The following is a 26,466-nucleotide window of genomic DNA, read 5'->3' on the forward strand; positions in this document are numbered from 1 at the left end:
CCTCACCAACAGTTTTGCAATTTGCTTTGGAGGATCACCACTACCATTTTGTGGCATTGCAATTAAGCCTCTCTAATGTGCCCTGTAAAATATTGTGACCCTTTTTATAATACTGTCTCAAGGAGATTATTTCAATAAAATAGCTGGCAAAATAAAACAAAGTGTAATTTTATTAGATCACACTTGGCTTAAACATAAACTGAATACAAACCATAAAACAAATTACAGTTCAGTGTAAGTAAAACAAAAATAAAAACAGAGGGCCAGATTCACAGAACAAATACGCCGGAGTATCTACTGATACTCCGGCGTATTTTAAAATTTGCCGCGTCGTATCTTAGTTTGTGATTCACAAACAAGATACGACGGCTTTTGGCTAAGATCCAACAGGCTTACTGCGCTGGGTGGAGTTCGCGTAGTTTTCCAGCATCGGGTATGCAAATTAGCATTTACGGCGACCCACGAACCTACTCGCGTGCGTAACGTCGTTTTTTTCCCGTCGCAAAGTTAAGCAATCTTTTTCATTGCTTAACTTTACACCAGCCATGTTAAAGTATGGGCGTCGTTCCCGCTTCGAATTTAAATATATATATTTTTTTGGCTTAAGTACGTTACGCACGTCGCCATTCACAAACATGTCGGGGAGCCGTAATTTCGCGCAAAGCACGTCGGTAAAATTGCAAACGGAGCATGCGCAGAACGTTCGGCGCGGGAGCGCGCCTAATTTAAATGGTACACGCCCCATTTGAATTAGGCGGGCTTGCGCCGGACGTCTTTACGATACACCGCCGCAAGTTTACAGGTAAGTGTTTTGTGAATCAGGCACTTACGCTGAAAACTTGCGGCGGTGTAACGTAGACACGATACGTTACGCCTCCGGAGTTCTACGAGAATCTGGCCCAGAGTTACAAAGATGTGACAAGACTTAGCATGGCTGTCCATGCATGTGCTTTTTGCTGTAAGCCGCGTGTTCAAGAAGAAGCAGGAATTTACATGATCTTAGGCCTCTGGGAGAAAGCACATGTCTAAAGTATATGAATACGTATCCTCATGTCTCCATTCTTCCTAGCGTGTGTATGTCTGAATAGATCTATTAAGATGTCTTTTTATGTTTCATGTAGACATAATTCCATAAAATGCTATTAACTTAAGCAATTTCCTAAATAAGAGGAGGAACTAAATTCAGAGTCCTATATGAACTTTGACAAGCCCACATGTAACCCTCTATTCTTGTACTGAAACGTGACTTTAAAGTTAAGTGTCTCAGTAATGTATAACCAAACATCTACTTATGTAACATATATTACCAACATATACAACATAAATTAAATACACACAGATACTTCTAATTATGACTCAGAATACACTAATCCTAACAGTATTTAAAGCGGAGGTTCACCCAAAAACACACCTTTGTACCATCCATACTAGCATCAGCTACAGTATGCCTTTTTTTTTTTTTTGTGCTGTACTTACGGTTTAATCCGTAAGTTTCGTTTTAGACACCCGCGGGGAATGGGCGTTCCTATGAAGAGTGGAACATGATTGACGGCCGGCAATGGCGCATCACACATTCCGAAAATAGCCGAAATAGGACTCCGCTCTTCACGGCGCTATACGGCGCCTGCGCGCAGACTAGGAGCTAACTGCGCAGGCGCCGTATATGTCCGCGTCCTATTTCGGCTTTTTCCGGAAGGCATGACGCGCCATAGCTGGACGTCAATCATGTACCCGTCTTCATAGGAACGCCCATTTCCCGGCCGGAGTCTGAAAAGAAAGTTACGGATTAAACCGTAAGTACACCGCAAAAAAAAAAAAAAAGGCATACTGTAGCTGTATGGGGGGCCGCCACCATCCGGTGCTTCTCCGGGCTCTCCCGTGCCATCGATGACCTGGAGAAATGATCGGCCAGCGCTGAATGGGAAGCATAGAGATTTCTGGTGACCAGATGGTCAGCAGTCACCTCTGACCACCATTTTATTCCATAGGGTGTCTTCTAAAAAAAACATATATATTGTTTGGTGGATCTGAGTAATTTTCTAGCAAAAAAATAATGATTTTTGCATGTAAGAGAGGAGTGCCAGAATAGGCCCGGTATGGAAGTGGTTAAACGGCAGCGTGGTCAGTAAACAAGCCAAAAGGTCGGTAACCAGTAGTTGAAGGTTAAGATCAGGCAGTATAGTATTTAAAGAACAAGCCAAGGGTCAATCACTAGTTATAGCAAAATACAGGTGGCAGCAGGGAAGTCAAAAGCAAGGCACTGGCTGAGAAGGCACAATAAGAGGGAAGTTTCAGGGAAAAACTTGTATTTAAAATAAAGAACTGTGAAACAAAATAAGGGTCAGTGCCGCCTCACCATTGCCAGGAATGCAGCCTCACCATTGCCAGGAACGCACTCCCACCATTGCCAGGAATGCACTCCCACCATTGCCAGGAATGCAGCCCCACCATTGCCATGAATGCAGCCCCACCATTGCCATGAATGCAGCCCCACCAGGGTCATCAGGGCAGCCTGATCGATGCCTCAGAAGGGACAGGGGCAGGACAAGCGCCAACAGATTACATACAGGAGAATCTCCTGTTTTCTCAGCAGCCTCTTTAATTCAAAGTCCCGCCTCCTATGATAGACAGAACGGTCGTGCAATGGCAGCGCACGAGACGGTACTAGGCTGTCAGGTAAACAGGAGATTCTCATTGTATGTATTCTGTCGGCATCGTCCTGTCCCCTCCGAGGCACATATATGTATACCTAAATATGGGTATATATCTTTTGTGGTCCCCGAGGCGCTCGGATTAGTTGGGGGGGGGTGCACAAAAGATATATGGTGTGTGTGTGTGTGTGTATGTGTATATATATATATATATATATATATATATATATATATATATAATATATTTATTTATAAGTCAAATTACCAGTGGGGCCGTTTGAAACCAGAAAGCAATTGGCCCACGGGCTGGACTTTGGACATGCATGCTGTAGGTAGTCAAAAATGGGTCACATAAGCCGACTCAGATGATGTCCATAGCTGCTTTTTAAGATATACGTAGCTTGCTCCACTAGTTTCCCGCCAATAAATGCGCTTCTTCTGGAGCTAGATCAATCCAAGGAATAAAGGAAGAGGTTTTTTTGTTCTGGATGTGGTCCATACCGTTCAGGTTTTCCTGATGTCTAGCGCTTCCTTTCAACAGTCTGACTTCCTGTTTGTTCTGTCTATTCTGCCTGAGGGCCATTTCAAGGGGAAAGCTTCTTGTTGGACCAAAATTTCTTGGTGGCTCTACCAGATAATTTTTCAAAACAAGGTACATCCTTTTCTGGTCAGACCATTTCACCAGGTGTGTCAGTGCTTACTGTTAGGCTTCAATGGCTAAAATCCTTACGGTCATCTGTTCAGTTATACCAGGTAAATGTTTGTGTTTCTGTGGACATTTTGGGCAGAAAATCCTGCAGGCGACTATAGTGTTGGTTTCGGTTTTGGGCTTGTTACTGTAATGTACAATTTAAAAAAAATAGGATGTTTTGTTAGAATCCCTTCCCTCTTTGTGTTTCTCATTGCTTGCTAAAAAAAACTGAGGCTAGGCTGTGATGGAAGGGGTTATACCTGTGGGGAGAAGCATGCCTTTTTTTTATTCTGCCCATTTACCTAAGGGTAGCAGCATAATCCAGTGAGTGATGAAAATGAAAATGTCCTGTGATATACTTCAAGAAAGAGATTTTACAGATACCGTAAACCAGAAATACTACATATGTCTCTCCTGACAAATTAAAGTGGTTCTAAAGTAAATTTCTTTTTTTACCTTTATGCATTCTCTGCACTAAGGTAAAACGCACCTCACTCCATATCCTAACCCCCTCATCCCTAAGCACTCACCTGACTCCTGTCACATCTCCAGCTCTCTTCCAGGCTACACCACCACTCCTCTCACTTCCTGCTCTCATAGGCTCCTGATGTTCTCTGTCAAACTAATGTGAAGAGGGAGCTTGAATGTGGCTTACCAGCACTGTGTCTTTGAACACACACAGCCTGGCTTGAAAGTGCACGCATAGATGCCTCCATAGCATCTAATTTGCTAAGGAGGCACCCGCAGGAAAGCGAAGCAGACAGTAATATCTGTTTACTCTACAATTCGGTGACATATGTGGTAAAAGAAACGTATGGCCTCCTCACCACACTTCCATACACTGTGGACATAGGAAGTGACGTGACTTCCTGAGGAAGTTGCATCATTTTCTCACTGGATATATTTTCTGTGTTCAAATAAAATGCCCGAGCTCATCCTTAGTCCTGAGTGGTGTTTGGGGGCCACAAATGAGATAGAAATGTATGTATGTATATATATATATACAGTTGTATTCAAAATTATTCAACCCCCACTGAAATTGATTGTTTTGGCCAGTCTTACATTGATTCTGATCATTCAGTCATCCTGCTTACAATTAAATCAAAGAGGCACGTGTAGGTCAGACAAATATAACATAACATTTATAATGAAATAACCACAAATGTATTTTCTGTGCTCACATCATTATCAGTTTTATTCAACCCCCAAGTGACATTCAATCTTAGTACTTAGTACAACATCCTTTTACAGTTATAACAGCTTTTAAACGTGAAGCATAGCTTGACACAAGTGTCTTGCAGCGATCTACGGGTATCTTCGCCCATTCGTCATGGGCAAAAGCCTCCAGTTCAGTCACATTCTTAGGCTTGTGCACTGCAACTGCTTTCTTTAAGTCCCACCAGAGGTTCTCAATCGGATTTAAGTCTGGTGACTGCGATGGCCACTCCAAAATGTTCCAGCCTTTAATCTGCAACCATGTTCTAGTGGACTTGGTGGTATGCTTAGGATCATTGTCCTGTTGAAAGGTCCAACGTCTCCCAAGCCTCAGGTTTGTGACGGACTGCATCAAATTGTCATCCAATATCTCCTGGTACTGAATAGAATTCATGGTACCTTGCACAGCCTGAAGCTTCCCTGTACCTGCAGAAGCAAAACAGCCCCAAAGCATGATTGACCCCCCGCCATGCTTCACAGTAGGCAAGGTGTTCTTTTCATCATAGGCCTTGTTCTTCCTCCTCCAAACATAGCGTTGATCCATGGGCCCAAACAGTTTGTTTCATCAGTCCACAGAACACAATCCCAAAACTTCTGTGGTTTGTCCACATGACTTTTGGCATACTGCAGTCGACTCTTCTTATTCTTTGAAGAAGAGCAAGGGGGTGCGCCTGGGAGTTCTGGCATGGAGGCCTTCATTACGCAGTGTGCACCGTATTGTCTGAGCAGAAACTTCAGTACGCACATCTGACAAATCTTTTCTCAGTTCCTCACCAGTCACACTGGGACTTTTCTCCACTCTACGCTTCAGGTAGCACACAGCAGTCAAAGTCAGCATCTTCTTTCTGCCACGACCAGGTAGCGTTTCAACAGTGCTCTTTGCCTTGAATTTGCGAATGATGCTTCCTATGGTGTCTCTTGGTATGTTTAACATCTTTGCAATCTTCTTATAGCCATTGCCCTTCCTGTGAAGAGTAATCACCTCTTCTCTTGTCTTCCCGGACCATTCTCTTGACTTCCCCATGTTTGTAACCACACCAGTAAATGTCTAGAAGGAGCTGAGTATCACAGTCATTTTAAAGCTGCCTAATTGGTGCTTATTAGGCTTTATTGTTGCTCCCTGACATCCACAGGTGTTTTCAATACCTGATTGAAAACACTTCAATGAACCTCTGTTCTTCAGAGTGGTAGTCTTTAAGGGGTTGAATAATTGTGTAAATGAAGAATTCACAAAATAAACATTTACTAATGTATTACAAAACCAATTGATGTCATTTTAGTTGCATATGGTTCTTTAAGAAGTCCTTGTAGGATTTCATTCTGAATACAATTACAAATGTACACTAAATTCCCTAAAACCCTTTACAGCATTGGGGGGTTGAATAATTTTGAACACAACTGTATATTAGAGGTCGACCGATATATCGGCCGGCCGATATATCGGGCCGATATTCAGTCATTTTGGAGAAATCGGCATCGGCCGATTATTATCCAAATGTGGCCGATATTTAGCAGATCTGCATCAGCAGAGTGTGGAGAAGGAAGGAGGAACATGGGGTTCCCCCTCCCTTCTCCACACTGTCTGCAGAGCAGTGCCGTGTGTGTGAAGGAGAATGGAGCTGTCGGACTGATGTCGGGGTGGGCGGGACTCAGCTGTCCAACACCAGCCAATGGGATGAGATCATTGGCTGGATAGCTGCTGGGTCCCGCCCACCCCGGGTCCCGCCCACCTCCAACATCACGATGAATCTGAGCTCCTCTCTCTCTCTGCTCTCACAGTTTCACAGCACATAATGTAGCTGAATGTGTGAAACTCTCTCTTCATACAGTTTCACAACTGCTGCAGAGAGAAAGAGGAGCTCAGATTCGTTGTGATGTTGAAGGTGGGCGGGACCCGGGGTGGGCGGGACTCAGCAGTTATCCAGCCAATGATCTCATCCCATTGGCTGGTGGACAGCTGAGCCCCGCCCAACCCGGGTCCCGCCCACCTTCAACATCGCAATGAATCTGAGCTCCTCTTTCTCTCTGCAGCAGTTGTGAAACTGTATAGAGTTTCACACATTATCCGCTACATTATGTGCTGTGAAACCTGCCAGTGCCATCTGCTAATGCCAACCAGCCAGTGCCACCTGCCAATGCCATCCAGTGCCACCTGCCAATGCCATGCCAACTAGTGCCATCTGTTAATGCCATCCAGTGCCACCTGTCAATGCCATCCAGTGCCACCTGCCAGTGGCAAGGCCATCCAGTGCCACCTGCCAATACCATCCAGTGCCACCTGCTAATGCCATCCAGTGCCACCTGGCATTGCCAATGCCATCCAGTGCCACCTGCCAATGCCATCCAGTGCCACCTGCCAATGCCACCCAGTGCCATCCAGTGCCATCTGCCAGTGCCATCCAGTGCCACCTGCTAGTGCCAACTAGTGCCACCTGCCAAGGCCATCCAGTGCCACCTGCCAATTAGTGCCACCTGCCAGTGCCAACCAGTGCCATCTGCCAGTGCGAACTATTGCCAATTAGTGCCACCTGCCAGTACCATCCAGTGCCACGTGCCAATTAGTGCCACCTGCCAGTGCCAATTAGTGCCACCTGCCAGTGCCAATTAGTGTCACCTGCCACTGCCACCTTAGTGCCACGTGCCAACCAATGCCACCTGCCAGTGCCATTCAGTGCCACCTGCCAATCAGTGCCATCTGCTTTTGCCAATTGGTTCCATCCAGTGCAATCTGCCAGTGCCAATTAGCGCCACCTGCCAAAAAATAAAAAATCGGCCTAAAATATCGGCTGCAAAAATCGGCATCATATATCGGCCATCGGCCGCCCCAAATTCTAAATATCGGCATCGGTATCGGCCAGAGAAAAACCCATATCGGTCGACCTCTACTGTATATATATACACATACATACATACGTATATACTGGATACGATTATAATCACGATAAGGACTGGTAATAATAATAATTTTGGACTTTCGTTTATATAACTTTTTTTGCACATATATATTATATGCTTTTGATCATATATGGAGTTTGAAGGTTTTATGTTTAATTGATTGTGATATTTTATAACATATTTGAACAAGCGTGCTATTATACACCTATTTACATATTTTGTCTAAAACAATAACTTCCCTATACTTTCTACACACAACACACCTTCATTTCTGTGAACTAAAACCAACTCCTTTCTTTCTTAAGGATTTCCAGAAACGTAACATGTTTGTTGACTACCTGATCCAGTCTTCAGAGCAACCACAGGAAGAGTCACAGGAATCCACACTGCCAAGTGAAGAGAACACAACAGGTTTAAAAAATGAAGAATCCATAATACAGGTGCTAACTCTCCACTCTGCACTTTGTCTGTAGGCCAGTATTTACAGTACAGTATGTTTGGTCATAAAGAGGGTTCTCTAGATGAAGTTGAACTTTTTACTTACAGAGAAAGGCTGCTCAGTGCTCACAAATTTTTATTTGATTTAGCTGACTGTGGAAAGGACTGTAAAATAATGTAACCACTTTCATACTGCGCAAATTCCAGCATTCCTCTCCTACATGTAAAAATCATAATTTTCTTGCTAGAAAATTACTCAGAACCCCCAAACATTATATTTTTTTAGCAGACACCCTAGGGAATAAAATGGCAGTCATTGCAACTTTTTATGTCACACGATATTTGCTCAGCAGTTATTCAAATGCAATTTTTTTGGGCAAAAAAAAAACACTTTCATGAATAATAAAAAAAAAAAACAGTAAAGTTATCCCTATTTTTTTGTATAATGTGATAGTTGATGTTATGCTGAGTAAATGGATTATTCACCTGTCGCACTTTAAAATTGCACACACTCGTGCAATGGTGTCAAACTTCGGTACTTAAAAATCTCCATAGGCAACGCTTTCAACATTTTTTTTTTTTTTTCTCAAACAAAGGTTTTTATTGAACCAAAATGACAGTACAAGCAAAGAGCTCCAGAGCAAAAATATTACTCAATCGGTGTGGCACAGCACCCCCATACTACATAAAAAAGGTACACAAGAAAAGAAAGAACAAAGGAAAACGTTAAATACAATTGTCCCTACCCAGCACACTTCCCCAGCAGTCAAGTCACAATTACCCTTATACCCGTCCCCACCCCTACACCTTGATACAGTACATCCTGTGCTAGCCAGCCAGTAGTTTATCAGAGCATAGAAATTCACCCCCTCCCCGCATCTCTAAAATAGACGGTCATACACCAAATTTTACATCTACCAATGGCTTTCCTAGAAACACTCTCTTCCAGCAGGTCGTCTCCTGTCCCCAGCAAACAGGGTTTGGGGTCTAGTGGTATCTGAACCTGAAAAGCCCAGTTAAGGGTATCAATGACCTTTGTCCAATATAAGTGTAGTTTCGGGCAACGCCACAGCAGGTGAATAAGATGAGTGATCTCTACCGCATCTAACGCAGGTCGGATCAACCCCCACCCCCATTTGTGCCAGCCTGGCCAGCGTGTAATGCACTCTCAGAAGAACATAGAGCTGTGACAGTCTGTGCGACACGTTCAGGGAACACGTGGGAACCGCCTGCAAGGCCTCTTCCCACTGCCCCTCCTCAAACACTCCCACGTCTTGTTCCCACCGGGCCTTCGCCCTCAAAGGGGCCCCCGGTATGAAGAGATTCAGGAGCATGGCATAGCAACATAAAATAAAGCCTTTAAACGTGTCCACCTCAAATAGGTGATTGAAGACAGATGCCGAGTCCAAGGACCAGACATCAGCCTCCCCCTGAGCGTCTACAGCGTGTTTTAGGTTGCAAGTAATAAAAATGCATAGAGGCCGGCAATCTAAAGTCTACACTGAGCTCCTGGAAGGATCTAAGTCTGCCCCCCCCCCCCCTAATCACATGGGTCATAAGAGAGATGCCGTATTGTTTCCACTTTAGGCCATAAGGTAGTTTAGCCAGTTCTTGATAGTACTGATTATCCCAGATAGGACTGTATTTAGTGAACCCTGTCACCCCCTGATGCATCCTAACCTTGTTCCAAGTCTTCTTCATGAGCGTATACGTGGGGAAAAGCTTGTTGGACTTAGTATATCGTAGGGCCTCCAATCCCTCCGCCACCTCCCCCCCAGTGGTGAAGCAGAGCAGCCGGACTGAAGAGTCCAGCAAATTCAGCTCCCGGTCCTGACTAGGGCCTACAACTCTTGCAATATGTTGCATTTGAGAGGCCAGGTAGTACAGCCAATTGGGCAATGCCAACCCACCAGCGTCCTTTGGCCGTTGCAGTTGTTCAAGCTTGATTCTAGGGGGTTTAGCGAGCCATATGAGTGAACGGAAGACCGAGTTAATAATTCTAAACTTTTTGAGGAGGATGACCTTCGGGGAATTATGAAGTACATACAACTGTGGCATAAGGATCATCTTTATCAAGTTCACTCTACCTACGGGGGACAGTTTCAGCCTACTCCACACCTTTACCCGATCACGACAGCGATTAATCAGGGGGGTGAGGTTGAGACTAACATACTCCAACAAACATGCAGTAACCTGGATACCAAGATGGCGAAATGACTTGGAGACAGGAATGTCCTGCATGGTCACCGGGGACAGGGAAGGGTCACGATCAAGCAGTAGAAGGTAGGACTTGGTCCAATTGATAACCAAGCCCGAGTATTCACCAAATTGCCTGACAACATTCATTGCCTCCGACAGCAAAGCAGAAGTATCGCCAAGGAGAAGCATTGTGTCATCTGCATACAACATGATCTTCTCGTGAAGATCTCCGTATTGAAATCCCTGGATCAATGGGTTCATCCTGATTAGGGCCGCCAAGGGCTCTATGGCTAGGGCAAATAGGAGAGGGGACAGGGGGCACCCCTGATGTGTACCCCTGTGTAGGTTAAAAGTGTGTGAAATCCTCCCCCCCTCCCGTATAGCTGCCACCGGGGACGAGTACAAGAGCTGTACCCACGCAATAAAGCCATCTCCAAATCCAAATCTCCGCATCACCGCCCAAAGATACTCCCACTCGACACTATCAAATGCCTTATGGGCATCCAAGGATAGCAATGCTCTGTCCCCCACGTTATCCACCCGGGACTGGATATTTAAAAAAAGTCGTTGACTTTTGGGGCATGAACCCGGATTGGTCAGAGTGAATTATGGTGGAAATGGCACTATTCAATCTCACGGCTAGGACATTAGCAAGGATCTTAACATCATTTTGTAGTAGGGAAATCGGTCTGTATAACCAGGGTCAAGAGGGTGCTTATTTGGCTTCAAAATTAAAACTATATTGGCCATCGACATAGATTGTGGTAGAGTGCCGGCCTCTCTTGCGTTATTAAACACCCTCAGAAGGTGCGGGAGTATTGTTTCCCATATTGCTTGTATACCTCCGCCGGAAGTCCATCATCCCTGGGGGCCTTCGAGTTAGGGAACAAACTGGTCGCCGCCTGCAACTCCCCCAGGGTCAGGGGGGCATTAAGCATTTCCCTATTGGAGGCTGACAGGGCTGGTAGCCGGACCGGGTCCAAGTATTCGGCCAGGGACTCAAGCGTATACGCTTGGTTAGATTCGTAGAGTGAGGAGTAGAAACTCACAAGCTCAGACAGGACTTGATCGGGGGAGGTAGTCACACCGCCGGCACGGGTGCGCAGTGCCCCAATAGAGGGGGACATCTGTTGGGAGTGGGCAATAGTTTCCAGTTGTGCTCACCCACATAAAACGCCGCCCTCTGAAAAAAACGCTTCCTCTCCGCCCCTGAGGTTGTGACCTGATACAGCGCATCCTGCGCCGAGAGCCACGCCTCCCTGTTAGTCTCGGACGGGTCTGCAATAAAGGCGTCCTCTAATTTCCCAGCCTTAAGCTCTATTCCCTCTCTCTGAGCATTTGTTTGCCTTATATTGGCCTGGATCTCTGTGATAAACAGGCCTCGCAGGACGGCCTTAAGGGCCTCCCAAGTCACAGCTATGTTCTCCGAGACAGCATGAATTCGCCAAAATTCTGAGATGCAGAATCTACATGGTCATGGGAGGGGAAAAGATTCAGCCAAAAGCCGTTCATCTTCCACGGGGCCTTGCCCCCCGCAAAAGGGGGACGCACATCTAAGGAGGCAACCAGCGGTGAATGATCCGACACACTTCTCGGAGCATACGCCACCTCAGAGATGTATCGCTCAGCCCCATGTGAGCAGAGACAAGTCAATCCTCGACAAAGAGGAGTAACTCTTGGAGAAACAGGAAAACTGCTTCACATCTGGGTTCCTAGCTCTCCACGGGTCTCTCCACCCCACCTCCTCCATGAATTTCCTCAGGGCAGTGCGACACACCCCCCGGTGGGTGCTTGTCCAGTAGGGGATCTGTGAAACAGTTGAAGTCCCCGAAGGCGTACAATGGCACCTCTGGGAACCGCACCTGAAACTCCACCAATGCCCTCAGTACCTGGTTATTATATGGGGGTGGTATGTACACAAAAGCAAGAATACATTTAAAATTAAACAACCTACATAGCGGAAACATATATCTACCATCAGCATCAACCTCAGAGCTAAGCTCCTCGTACTCTATAGAGCTATGAATCAGCACACTCGCACTCCTAGAATATGAAGTGTGAGTGGAGTGATAACCCCGACCCACCCACCGATAGTTCAAACAGGACTCAGAGTCAGCAGTGAGATGGGTCTCTTGCAGGGCACAAATGGCCGGGAGCCTTTTCCTCATCAGGGTTTACACCATAGTGCATTTCAGAGGGTCTTGCAGCCCCCTAACATTCCACAAAATGTCAACTGCATTAGAAGCATTGGCAGCAATAATTACATTTCCAAACTCACATTTTGTGTAAAGAATCATTGTATGTTTCCGGCAGGTTCCTCAGCCGTGGAAAAAATCAAGGCAGCACAACTAGTATACCTCAGATGATTCAATCTTCAAGCATAGGAGGTCCCTGGGCCTGGCGCAGTGCGCCCGCATTAGCATCCAGCCAATCCGAGGCTTCAGCAGGGTGCTTGCCCCCTCAATATGATTCTGAGTTTCGCCAGGTATAGCATTGCATATGGCGCCTGTAGTTTCTGCAGGCGTTTTTTGATTTCAGTGAAGCATGCCCGACTCTTCTGGACTGCAGCAGAGAAGTCTGGATAAAACGAAGCCCTTGTGCCATTGAACTGAACATTCCTCTTTTCCCTGGCCAGCCTCAGTATAATTTCTTGGTCTCTATAGTTCAGCAGCTGGGCTAGCATCGGGCGGGGGGGGGGGATTCCTAGGTGGGAGAGGCCTAGTCTGTACTCTGTGGGCCCTCTCAACTGCATATAGGTGTGTGAAAGCATCTCTACCAAACACATCTGCCATCCATTGCTCCACAAACTGCGTGGGGTCGCGGCCCTCCACTTTTTCTGGCAACCCCACTATACGCGCATTATTGCGCCTGAGGCGGTTTTCAAAATCTTCCGCTCTCACGTCCACGGCCCTAGCCAGCCGTGCTGCGGATTGGGCATCTCTGATCATCGGGGGCAGCTTATCCTCTATGTCACTGATCCTGCTCTCAGCTGCAGTGGTGCTCTCCCTTATTTTCTGGATGTCCTGTCTAATCAGGCCGACCTCCTCCTCCAGGCTCCCAAAACGTGCCTGGAGGCTGTTCACAGATGCTGTACACTTGTTTACAGCTTTCAGTATGGCAGCTAGTGTGGGTTGCTCTCCCCCCTCAGGGTCAGGATCATCATCATCCTCCTCCTGCTAGTCTGGGCTGCTCTGACTCTGCACATGCATGGCGCCAGCTCCTTGCACACTCTCCCCCTCCTCCATGCCATTGTCCCCAGGGGCAGCACAATCATCCAGGGGCTGTGCCTCTCCCATGCCTGACTTCCCTGTCAGTTTCAGGGCATAATACCCCATGTCCTTAGGGGGCTCTCCGGAGTGCTTTTCAGGGTACTTGAGTTGTTTACTCACCCCCTCCTTAGCCTTGTCTCCCGTTCGCGCCTTCTGTGCTGATGGCGGAGCGGCTCCATGTTGGGAATCCATGCAAACATATTCGCCAGCACACCGAGGATCATTTAGAAAAATGTCCAAAAATTCTTTAATGCATAGAAACGATCAAAACAGCAAAGTTTTGAAGTCGCACAGGGCCTCTTCGTCAGGCAAAAATCATCATTTGCCTGACGAAGAGGTCCTGTTTGACTTCGAAACGTTGCTGTTTTGATCGTTTCTATGCATTAAAGAATTTTTGGACGTTTTTCTAAATGATCCTCGGTGTGCTGGCGATTATGTGTGCATGATTGCCTTTCCAGTTCCCAGCTGGTAATCGTTTCAGCACCCTCCTTTCTTATCGGCCGTTCTCCAGGAAGGTGTGCAATTGAAATATTTTTGAGAAAGTTGGGAATCCAGCCGCACGTTTTCTCCCTTTTTGTCCGCGGGTCCTTATGCCCCCTGGAAGCAGCGGAACGTCAGACGGGTGTTGAGGGAATGTTCCCAAAGCAGGATGGCGAAAAACGGATCAGTGGAGGATCAAAGCGGGAGCTCTGTGAAGAAGCGTCTGCTCACGTGCCGCGCTGGCCACGCCCCCCCCTTTCAACATTTTTACAGGTTCCAGTTTTGAGTTAAGAGGAGGTCTTGGGCTACAATTATTGCTCTTGCTCTAACGTTTGTGGCGATACCTCACGTGTGGTTTGAATATCGTTTTTAAGTAATGTGGACGTGACCTATGTATACAATCGCTTCTGCGTGCGAGCACGTGGGGACAGGGGCACTTTAATTTATTTGTCTAAAGTATATTTATGCGCTGCTATGTACCTTTAAATAATAAAAATAATAATTGTAGTGAAAAGATATATATGTGAAAAAATGCCATCAAAGGAAAGGTCCTAAAATATATTTACTTTCATTTTTTTTTTTTTTTTTTTTGCACTTTCTCTTTAAAAAAACATGTTGTTCCTATTACAAGGAATATAAACATCGCTTGTAATAGGAATAGGGAATGACAGGTCCTCTTATGGAGAGATCTGGGGTTAATTATATTCCACATCTCTCCTCCAGGCTGGAAAGACTGAGAAAACATAACCAAAACAATCTTCGCTTTCCAGCTGAGTATATGGCATTATTTACAACTGCCCGGATGTGATGTCATAATGTCACGCCCGGGCCTCCGAGAGTCAGAGCTGACCGGCGATCATCTGTTCCTCGGAAATCTCTATGGTCATCTTCAGGCATCGGTGCGGGGGGGGGATCCCTTCCCACTGCCTGTAAGAACAATCAAGCGGCTGAACTGCTGCTATGTATGTTCTTGCAGTGCAGGGAATTTCCGGCTGAAAAATATATCTGAATGATGCCTGCCGTTGCAGCCATTATTCCGATATCCCCACTGAAAGCCCAGGACTTCATATGACGTACTGCGGTATTAAAACCCAATTGAACCCTCATTATTAGTGTTATACAGCCAGGCTACATGCATAGTAATTAATATATAATGAAAATTATTAAAATACCCTCTGCTACTAATAGCAAGAGTTAAAATATACTGTACTAACACATTTTGCCATCAGGATTTTACTACAGGATGATTTGCACCCAGTTTGCTTACTGCTCTTTGTCAGATACACCATATTTCTGCACCCAATTCCGAATGCCCCACGGGATAATACCTTCACCTGTAGCAGTGGCGGAAACCAGGCAAAAGGGAGCCACGGCAAAAGCTCAAGCAAACATTCACTTTGCTGGGGACAAGCACAGTACTCAATCTCATAGTGACAATACTTCTCTTGCACTGGAGCAGGACCCAAGTTTAACAGTCTCTACACCTGATTTTAGCTCTACCTCAGGCATGCAACAAGTAGCCTAGCTGACTTAGGCTGGTCATACATTCTACAATTTTCTTGTGCAATTTTCCTTTAGATTTATCAAAAACCATATAATGTGAGCTCAAACCTAAACACTTTGATTTGTATCCAATCAGGCAGGCCCTTTTATTACATAGTTGAAGGTAGATATAAAGGAAATCGTACAGAAATTGTATGGCCTGCTTAAGTCAAACTTTTCTGCAACTACGTCACAATTTATTGGACAACAAACTGCTTTAATACAGCTATACATTACCTTTCCAGGGCTCACAAACGGCATGCTCCTTTTTCCAGCTCCACTGTCTACCTGATTCCGATCCCAATATGCATGCCCTAGCAGTGGCAGACCTAGAAGGGAATAAAAAGGACCGGAGCATGTATTAGAAGAGGCTGTGGAAGATTTTTCACCCTGATTTTCCTCTGCATGTGATATTAAGGCTTTATGCATAATGCATGCCATTGTGTAGATGCTCATTTCTGCTCTGCCCAAAATTGTTGGCATGGTTGCACTTGAATCTCCCCTGGCTCGCCATGCCCCTTGGGTACAAAGAGTCCTGCAAAATTTAAAAACACATTCACTAATTCATGGACATATAGAATGGGCAATTTATGATAATTTGGTTAATCCAGAAAGGATTCTTACCCCACAAAAAAATCATTGTCAAGCTATAGCCAGTAGGAAAAAAAGAGTTCACAAAAATGTGGACTGTCTGTTTCAGTAGTGTAGACCCTGCTGTCTCATTCCTAAATATCTCAGTGTTCCAGTTGAAGATGTTAATTTAAAGATTCTGCAGTTAGGAAATTTGAAATGATTTGATTCCAGGACGGAACTTTAACTGAGTAATTCATTTCTGCCATGCTCTTTTGTATGGATTCTCTAGAACAAGTTATGACACAATTCTCCAGCATGGCTCTCTCTGATTTGCACACACAGACTCATAATCCAAAGTTTGGTCCGCTAAAGCTGCCTCTAAAAAACACCTTACATGTATGCCCCTTGAAGATGTAATTTTGGTGAGGCACTTGATAAATGCATTAAAGATGTTGCATGAGGAAAGTTTTTGTTCCATATTGGAAAGTTTCAAAATCCCCTTTCTTAGGATCCTCTTCCTCCTCAAAACACAGAGCACCTCAACGCTGTACCAGGTTTCAACTTCTAAGCATACGTTTAACCCTTCCTTTTGGTGCAACACTTGTTCCACAAAGCCCACCAAGTTTTCTCGAAGCCTTCCCAATGAAGGGATGCCCTCACCACGTAGTGGTGAGACTTATGTGACAGTTTGCCTCTCTGGGCGGTTCATCCTTATAGAAAACACAGTACACAGTGATCCAGCGCTCATAGGGCTCTAAAAGCAGGTAATTTCATGATAACAGCAAAGAACTGATAGTTTATTCAGTCAAAGGGTTGATAAAAATACAGTTTTGAATGGATACAATTTGATATAGGAAGAATAGCTTGTAATATCACCTGGGGTCCATAGAGCAACAAGGAGCTGACAGCGTCCAGTTCAGGTCAAACTCACACAGCGGGGAGTGAACGAAAAAGGGTGAAAGGCGGCCGCCAGAGTCCTAAGGTGCAGATCACAGATGAAGTGTACAGACCCGCGTGTGGAGACCATTCCGACGTGTGGGAAGCAAAGACCGGGGCCACTGCAACAGAGGGAAGGACAGGGTAAGCTCCGTGCTGCGTGTGCCAGTGACGCCAGTCCAGCTGAGACACTGACGCAGAAGCAGGAAACAGCCGCCAGATGACGAAGGATGAGCCGTAGATCACTTCCCTGCACTGGGAAACATCCACCGCTGCTCTCTGGTGGAGACAGTTGGAAAGAAAACCAACTGTAAATCCAAACTGCGCAGGTTGGCTGTGTGAGTTTGACCTGAACTGGATGCTGTTGGCTCCTTGTTGCGCTATGGACCCCAGGTGATATTACAAGCTATTCTTCCTATATCAAATTGTATCCATTCAGGACTGTATTTTTATCAACTTTTTGACTGAATAAACTATCAGTTCTTTGCTATTATCATGCGATTACCTGCTTTTTGAGCCCTTTGAGCGCTGGATCACTGTGTATTGTTTGTATCCGTATTTCCAGTTGCGGATTTATCCAGCTGCACTGGGATCATATTCCTCTTAATTGACTTGCCCCTATCTTATTGTGTTTTTATTTGCACACAAGGCCACACTGTTAGCGCTAGTGATTTTGCTGTTTTTTCCATCCTTATAGAAACCAAAACCTGAGGACACTTTGGGGTATGCCCACCGCGATGGGCAGAGTCTGGACTATAGAGACCAGCAATGTATGGCAGCGTCACCCTACATCTCTGGTCATTACTGTATCCCCACATATTTGAATAATTACAAATGTAGAAGACCTTCTAAACTATCTGCAAAATGTCCACAGGACAATTGAGAAGCTTCAGGCTTTCGGTTGGGTGATCAACTCCCAGAAATCTGCTCTCCAACTATCTCTTCACCTGGAATATTTGGGCCTGTTTCTAGACACAGCCCAAGCAAAAGTATTTTTCTCAGAGAACAAACTGATCCCTCTCAAAACTCACACTCAGGACTTGAGATCAAAGAGACACTCCTCTGTGAAATTCTCCTTGAGAGTTCTGTGTCTCATGGTGGCCTCCTTCAAGGCTTTCTCATTTGCCCAATTTTCATTTGAGACCTTTCCAACACGTTGGCATGGAACAAGCATGCTCCTTTTGACCTACCCATTTTATTTTCCAGCCAATTAGGAAATTCCCCAGCTTGCTGGATTTCCAACCCAGCCTCGACAATGGGAAAATCATTTCTACCTATCATTAAAAGGTAGAGGTGCATATATTTACTGGTCCCACTATTCGATTTGATTACGATGATCATGTCAACGATTCATGATGCATCACAATTACTGCTTGTGGTTTTCATAATTTTTTTTTATTACACAGTCCATTTACATTACACAGCCCCATCCCCATTTACATTACACAACCCATTTGTTATACAGCCCCCTGTAGTGATCTAGATGTGTATGTATAGTGCCCAGTAGTCCGGTCAGATAATTAATATCTTAGATGTTAGTGTGATGATCATAAATTACGTTGTTTCGCAGCGACACACCAGGCTCTCCAGAGAACACAAAATTTAATGAACTTTCAATAACATACAAAGTCCAAATTCCACAGATGATACAAGAGTCCAACAAAGTAATGTAGTGTCAAAGTCTCATCTTAGAGAATACATGTTCTGATCCCTTCTAGATCTGTGCCTTCACATGTTCATGCAGAGAATACGTGGGGGTATCTTCTCTAACTGATAACCAGAAATTCCCAACATTATATATTGTTTCCTTTGAATAGCTGAGCAATTGATTGGCTGTCTCTTAATTGAAAAACAGGAAATATTTGCCTGCCACTCTAAAAGACAGGATGTGACTTCAGCCGAAGTCACTAATTAGTATGCATACTAATAAGCCCCCCTCTAATAAGTAATTTGATTGCATGTGATCTGAAAGAGACTCTTCCTGTCTCTTTGAATCACAGGTTTGAAATCCGGCCTGTATATGTTAGACTCATACAATATAGATATAGATATATATATATATTACTACTACATATTCCCCCACTTGGATCGGTTCTAACTACTAGAACTGATCGATCCATAAATCAAGCATTATGGTTTGAGGTACTGGATGCTTTACAATGGCTCATATGAAATATTAAGTTGAGACTGGTTGCATCTCTCTTCACCAACCTCTAAAATATCCCCATGAAACAGTTATTAGATAATATAACTTTAGACCATGACTGGAAAAGGATTCAGTAAACATTCGTGGCCAGTATAGCTGTTAGGCCTTATTTCAAAGATTGCTCCTTGTTTTGTAAATCACACCACGATCTTGAATATTGTGCAAAAACGAGCTGATGTCACCGTCCATTCAGACTTCATCACATCTCTCACCATCTTACTGAAAGTAAAGCTTGGTATGTTTTGGGAGGTCCAATCCACATAAGTCCAGGATTCTCTCATCTCCAGGCTCAAAGTTTTCATTTTTAAAGATGCTTTTACACAACCACCAGCAATTCCTGAAATTCTTCCATCTTCCATCTTTGTAGTAAGAAGAACCATTAATGTATCAGCAGTCCCCTTCAAGGTCAAAAAGGTTTGGAAAAATTCTGTGCTGCAAACTAATTCCTTGCACTTGACACCTTGAATCATTCAAACCTTCAATATTCTGAATTTGTTGATTGCCAGCAACAATTTGCTTTCGTAATGTGCTGTAGGCCGACCCCTCGTTGCCTTTAATAGAGCTGTTCTTTGTATCATTCAGTCCATAATTCCACCAGAATGGTCTACCAACACATATATATATATTCCCCCATGCGACGGTATAGATATTATCAGCTTGACATCAGTGTTTATCAGATCTTCTGTGCAGACAAATCAGCAGTGGAAATTCTTGCCAGTATTTTTTTATGAAAGGTAGAAAGGTCTCTTTCATCCATATGTGTCACAGCCTTCAGCATATTATAAATAACTGATTCAACAATGTTTCAAATCATGATTAGAGTGACGAATTTCACTCATCCCTCTTATAAATTTAGGAAAACCACCCAACCTACTATAATGTATGCCCAGCCAATTGTGCAACATCACCTCAGATGTAAATATATTGATATCAATATGCATTATTTCATATGTACAGATGTTATAAAATTATTCTAGATTTAAATGCTTTGCTCTGGTTTTAAGATTAAAGCGGGGGTTCACCCTATAAACCCCAAAACAATTTTTTTTTTTCTTCTACCATAAAATCAGGCATTGTAGCGTGAGCTACAGTATGCCTGTCCCGATTTTTTTTATCCCCGTACTCACCGTGTACTCGTACATCGAAGATACCGACTCCCCTCGGGGAATGGGCGTGCCTATGGAGACGGAGGATGATTGACGGCCGGCTCTGGCGCGTCACGCTTCTCCGGAAATAGCCGAAATAGGCTTGGCTCTTCACGGCGCCTGCGCATAGCCTGTGCGCAGGCGCCGTGAAGAGCCGAGACCTACTCCGGCTGTCTTCGGGGAGAGTGACGTGCCAGGGCCGGCCGTCAATCATCCTCCCTCTCCATAGGCACACCCATTCCCCGCGGGAGCCGAAATCTATAATGTACGAGTACACGGTGAGTACGGGGTTAAAAAAATCGGGACAGGCATACTGTAGCTCGCGCTACAATGCCTGTCTCGATGGTAAAATCGTGTCACTGAGGGTGAACTACCGCTTTAAGTTCAATGAATAAAAAAGAAAAATATATCGGGGAAAGGGAGAAAATGAAAAAAATAGGGCGTTGGGTAAGTCCATTGAAAATAAAATAAAAAAATGAAGAGAAAAAAAAAATTTGAATGTTCAAAAAAAAGTCCATTGCTTGATGAAAATTGAGAGAGTGTCCATGAATTCTTTATAATTTCTTGTATAGTGATATTGTCCATTCAGTGTCTCTCCCCCACTAGTCAACAATTACTCCTGCTTTTCACATGCAAATGCATATCTCCAGCAACGTACCTGAAAGACAAAAAACTCTCAGACAAAATCTCATTAGCCAGGACCTTAAACAAAGAACTATTTACATGTTTACACTTTAAAGCTAATTCTCCCCCACTGCTATAGAAGTGTAATTTTCATTCAAAAACAGATCTGTACCATTCAACTGTTCTAATAGTGTGTAATATTCTATTTTCATCTTATCATACTCAATCTTCAGGTGGTCATATTTCTGTTTTAACTGAGGAAATGGTATCCAGGTCTTTTTCTTATTATTATTTTGGTCAGCTCTGTTTTTCATGTTAATATCACCCATGTTTGACCCAGAGTTTCCCCTTTTGATGTGATCATTAGATATTATCTTCTGATCTTTCTGTTCAGTGTTTGTCCTAAACAATGTGGCTACATCAATTCTGACAGCTTGCTCATTTGACTTTCTCCATAAATGATCTGCTCTCAATAATACGTATTTTAAATCATGAGGATTCGGGGTAACTAATAAAATATTTTGTTTGATATCTTCATGCAAAGCATCTAGAAACATACTGATATGTATCAAGCCTCCACGTTCAAATGCAAGATTATTACCAACCAAAAATTCCATAACCGTATATATCCTGTGCGACAATTCATAGGGAGATTCACCTTGCATCTGCTCAATCTTCCCATGAATCGTAACATCAGAACGCACACCATACAAAACACATAACTCCAGTAATATGTCCCTTGTCCTCAGAGGCTGAAGACAGATCTGTTTGATTCTCAGCCAAAGACTATTCCCTATAGAATGTTGCAAAACTCTTTCGAAGTCAGATGCGTTTATATTGTACAAATCTATGACATTCTGCAAGTCACAAAACCATTTTAAAAATCTGTTTAAATCATGGCAGGGAACCATTCCTATTTCTTTAAGAATTGCATCCAGTTCTTTTGGTTTCAAATGCTTCATTACAACCTGAACTTCACCTGTATTGTTATTGTTATAAACCGTGGTGGTCACAGTGGGTGCGGCTGGCAATGAATTATCAGATTTAATATGAGGTTCTGTTTCATTTGATAGAAAGTTTGTATTTTGCTGCAGATTGCTGAATCCAAGATTTGATGCACATCTGCATTCCTGAGATCTCTTCTCCAATTCCATAATTCTTAATTTTAATCTCTCATTTTCCTCTGATAATTCATCACAACGTTTAGATTTCTCAAGCAAAGCTCCACCAATGGTAACTGCATGCAATTTTAAATTTACTTTTTCAGTTTCTGATTGGTTTTGTAACCTCTGGCAAACCTTATGGCTATTATCCACTGCACTCTGTAACTGCGCAATTTCCTCAACTTTATCATTCAAAGAACTTTCCATTTTTAAACAGCAAGACAACAAGCCCTGCACAATACAACCTTTTCTTTTACTTTCTGAAATTTTGCTATCAAAAGCACTTTCTTCTAAAAATTCCTTCATCATAGTCCACGTCTGCTTACATTTTTCTGGAATTTCATAAGGACCGCCATGACGGCTAATACATTTTAATACCCATCTATTAACTTTATCAGAACTGACACTAGCTTCACACTGAGTAAGCATTTTGACTATAGTACTAATAATTTAAGATAAAGGAAATATTTTACTCGCCGCATTTGAAGCTTCACCTTGCCAGTTCCGGTCTTCTAGTACATGGCAGTCTTTTCTTTCTTCAGTTTCCAGTCTCCAGAGAAAAATTCTGGGGTTCCAAACTTGTATAGTCTTGTATATCAGACTCTCTTATGTCACAACCAGACATTAGAGTCACCGCATAGCTCTTGGGTCTCCATCAGACTTCTGTCCAACTCACAGGATTGTTATCACCGACTTCTGTTACTAAGTCCTGAAAATGCGCTTCTGGTCACTTGAACGGCACCAATGTAGTGATCTCATTATATATCCAGAGAAGGCATTTAATGGATCTTCCACTAATGTAGTGATCTCATTATATATCCAGAGAAGGCATTTAATGGATCTTCCACTAACAAAGTCCAAATTCCACAGATGATACAGGAGTCCAACAAAGTAATGTAGTGTCAAAGTCTCATCTTAGAGAATACATGTTCTGATCCCTTCTAGATCTGTGCCTTCACATGTTCATGCAGAGAATACGTGGGGGTATCTTCTCTAACTGATAACCAGAAATTCCCAACATTATATATTGTTTCCTTTGAATAGCTGAGCAATTGATTGGCTGTCTCTTAATTGAAAAACAGGAAATATTTACCTGCCACTCTAAAAGACAGGATGTGACTTCAGCCGCAGTCACTAATTAGTATGCATCCTTGCATACTAATAAGCCCCCCTCTAATAAGTAATTAGATTGCATGTGATCTGAAAGACTCTTCCTGTCTCTTTGAATCACAGGTTTGAAATCCGGCCTGTATATGTTAGACTCATACAATATAGATATATATATATATATATATATATATATATATATATATATATATAGATATATATATATATATACATATCCATATATTACAACATATACTACTACACCCCCCATTTACATTACACAGCCCTCTGTTTACATTACACAGCCCATTTGTTATGCAGCCCCCTATTTACATTACACAGCCCTCTGTTTACATTACACAGCCCATTTGTTATACAACCCCCCTCATTTACATTACACACACTTTTATATTATAAAGCCCTCCATTTACATTACACCGATAACTTTACATTACACAGCTCATTTATATTATACAGCCCCCCCCCTCCCCTCTCCATTTACATTACACAGCCCATTTATATTACAAAGCCCCTCCATTTACATTACACAGCAATTGATGCAGCCGTTCTCTAAATCGATGCTGAATCGTGCAAGGCTGCATCGATTTAACGATTTTCCATACCCCTACTAAAAGGTGACCGTGACAGATGTCGTTCTTTCAGGCTGGGGGGAAATGTTCCAATCCCTTACAGTTCAGGGAACATGGTACCGGAGAAAGCTAAGCTCCCATTAACATCCTAGAGCTCAAAAAGAAAAGGATGGCTGAAAAAGAAAAACCCCCGGAGTAAAAAGAATGGCACTGCACCATTGGACTCCAAGACTGTGGAGACACCCAATCAGAGTGCAATCAGACAATGCCATGGCTGTGGCCTACATCATTCACCAAAGGGGTTCCAAAAGTCAAGCAATTTCAAAGGAAGCAAGCCTGATCATTTCATGGATGAAAAAAACATATCCAGTGTTCTCTAATGTCGACATCCCAGGAGTGGACAGCTGAAAGGCGAATAACTTCAACCAGCACTGCCTGGACCAAGGGGAATGGGCCTTTCAGCCCCCTGTCTTTAGTCTGAGATGTCAGAGATGGGGGACTACAGATGTTGATTTTCTGGCCTCCAGAATCAACAGAAAGTTACTTTTGTTTGTCCAGGGACAAGAATCCTCTAGCACTGGCTTTGGTGGTTGCTTTGATGAATCCCTGGTCTCAGTTCAGGATAATCTATGCCTTTCCTCCCAGTGCAAATTCTGCACCAACCCCTGAAAAATAAGGCAAGGGAGGAGACTGGTGCTTCTCACTGTACCATACTGGCCCAGAAAGAACCTGGTACATACACGGACTACTAAGACTGTCCTCTTGGCCCCCTTACCAACAGGTCAGAACTGTTGTATCAGGGCCCACTATTTCATCCTACTTTTCAGTCACTGGTTATGGCAGTTGAAGCCCAGGTCTTTAGAAACAGAAAGGTCTCTGAGTCTGTTTTCCTAAAAGATAGAAAAGCCACTTCCAGAAAGTTCTACAATCGTACCTAGAAAATCCCTTTTTTGCCTGGTACTAGCATGGACACTTCAATCCCAGAGATTGCTCTGTGCCTTGTATTCTGTCTTTCCTACACACAGGACTTGACCAGAACATGGCCTTGAGCACTTTGCCCCTGTCCATTCTTTTTCAAAAACCTCTGGCCTCGCTTTCCCTTTTCAAAACCTTTATTCAAATTAATCTGAGATCAGGCCCTCCTTACCGCACCCTGTGCTTACTTGGGACCTCAGGCTGTTCCTCTCTGCCCTGCAGAAACCACCCTTTGAACCCACCAGGGATATCCCCTCAGGTGATCTCTCCTACAATGCGACCACCTTGGTCACGATTACATCTTCCAGACGCATCTCTCTTGTGCTGTTTATCATTCTTCACAAGGACAAGTTGGCCTTACACCCAAGACTATCATTTGTTCCTAAGGTGGCATCAGTCTTCCACCTCAAAGAATACGTAGTACTTGTCACTGCATCAATGTAGTCAGAGCCATTAGAGTCTACCTCAGCAGTGATGTATTAACCGTGACAACCCCTGCATCAAAATATATCCCACCCTTTTTTGTTTAAACTTCACCCCCTTCGCAAGAGTGAGGGAGATCGCAGGAAACAAGTAGAGAGAGGGGATCACACAGGGATCCAGTGGGGGGGGGGGGGGGGTTCGTGCAGTCTCTATACACAGATTTGGCACATCATTTAGAGAGTTTAGCTGTGTAGGTTGGACTCGCCTTGGTGTAGGGGGTGTCTGGTGCTCACAGCTCTACACCCCAGGGACTCTGACGACTACTGGATCTGTGCCACCGCATACCACCCAATAATCCCTCTGGGACAGTGACAGTGCTCCGATCACATGCCTGTACACTGCCCAGTGTTCCCCAAGAATCGGACTGGGAGTGTAAGCTGTGTGCCTCCTTCTCTTTCCCCCTCTGCTAGATGTAGTCGATTCCCATCCATACACTTAAGCAAAGGCATCACTAGGATTGATTTCACCTGGTGCAGTAAAACATGGTATCACCCTTCCCTGGTGCTGGACCTTCTGAGAAACCCCGGTTTTGAACCCCCCTTTAAAAAAACAGATGATTCCATCTTCTGGTGAGGAACCCCTAATCTCAACCCCCCTAAACAACCAGGATAATATTTTCCCTTCTAGGGAACCCCCATCGGAGCTCTGAATCCTCCTAAGGAACCAGTTAATGAGTCCCCCACACCCTAAGGAACCAGTACATAATTCCTCCCTTTGAGGACTCCCCGATCTGGATGCTGGAAACCCACCCCCCAATGATTCCCCGATCTATACACTGGACCCCACTTATGAGGAACTTCTAATCTAAACTATGAACCTCCCATTTCAGGAACCCCAATTTAAACTCTGGACCCCCCTCCTCAGAGTAACCAATAGATGATTCAGCTCACCACCCTTCACCTATAAGTGAAAAATAGCATTAAGGCTGATGGTACCCCTTTATTTTAGAATCCTCAGACTTTTCTGAGTCTCTGGGGGTCATGTCATTGCGCTGCTGCATCTCAGCCTTCTCGTTGGTCCTGTTGGCTTTGCACTCAAGGTTGATGGCATCTGCCAAGGTGAAGTCCATGGTGTCCTAGAGCTGGGCTGGGGGGAAGCTGCATCTCAGCCTGACCAAAGACTTGTAAACAGCCAGGGAGGAGGAAACCACCCTGCTGCTGGACTTCACCTTAATGCATAGGATGCATTAAGGTGGAAAAAACATTTACCTTTAAAATCCGTATAGAAAATAATTCTTATTAATTTTATTTATTTTTATATTATTAAATTGTGTTTTAAAAATAA

The 26,466-nt window shown here is 44.0% G+C and overlaps 1 protein-coding gene across 1 annotated transcript in view; it reads left to right on the forward strand.

Annotated features, from left to right (window-relative positions):
• Positions 1 to 26,466, forward strand: part of TDRD5 (tudor domain containing 5) — a 336,334-nt gene that overhangs the window by 251,335 nt on the left and 58,533 nt on the right. The window contains exon 13 of the mRNA XM_040359954.1: positions 7,758 to 7,892. Coding sequence (XP_040215888.1) covers positions 7,758 to 7,892 — 135 coding nt within the window. The remainder of the gene's footprint in view (positions 1 to 7,757; positions 7,893 to 26,466) is intronic.

Source organism: Rana temporaria, chromosome 7, assembly GCF_905171775.1.
Source record: "Rana temporaria chromosome 7, aRanTem1.1, whole genome shotgun sequence".
NCBI classification, from domain to species: Eukaryota; Metazoa; Chordata; class Amphibia; order Anura; family Ranidae; genus Rana; species Rana temporaria.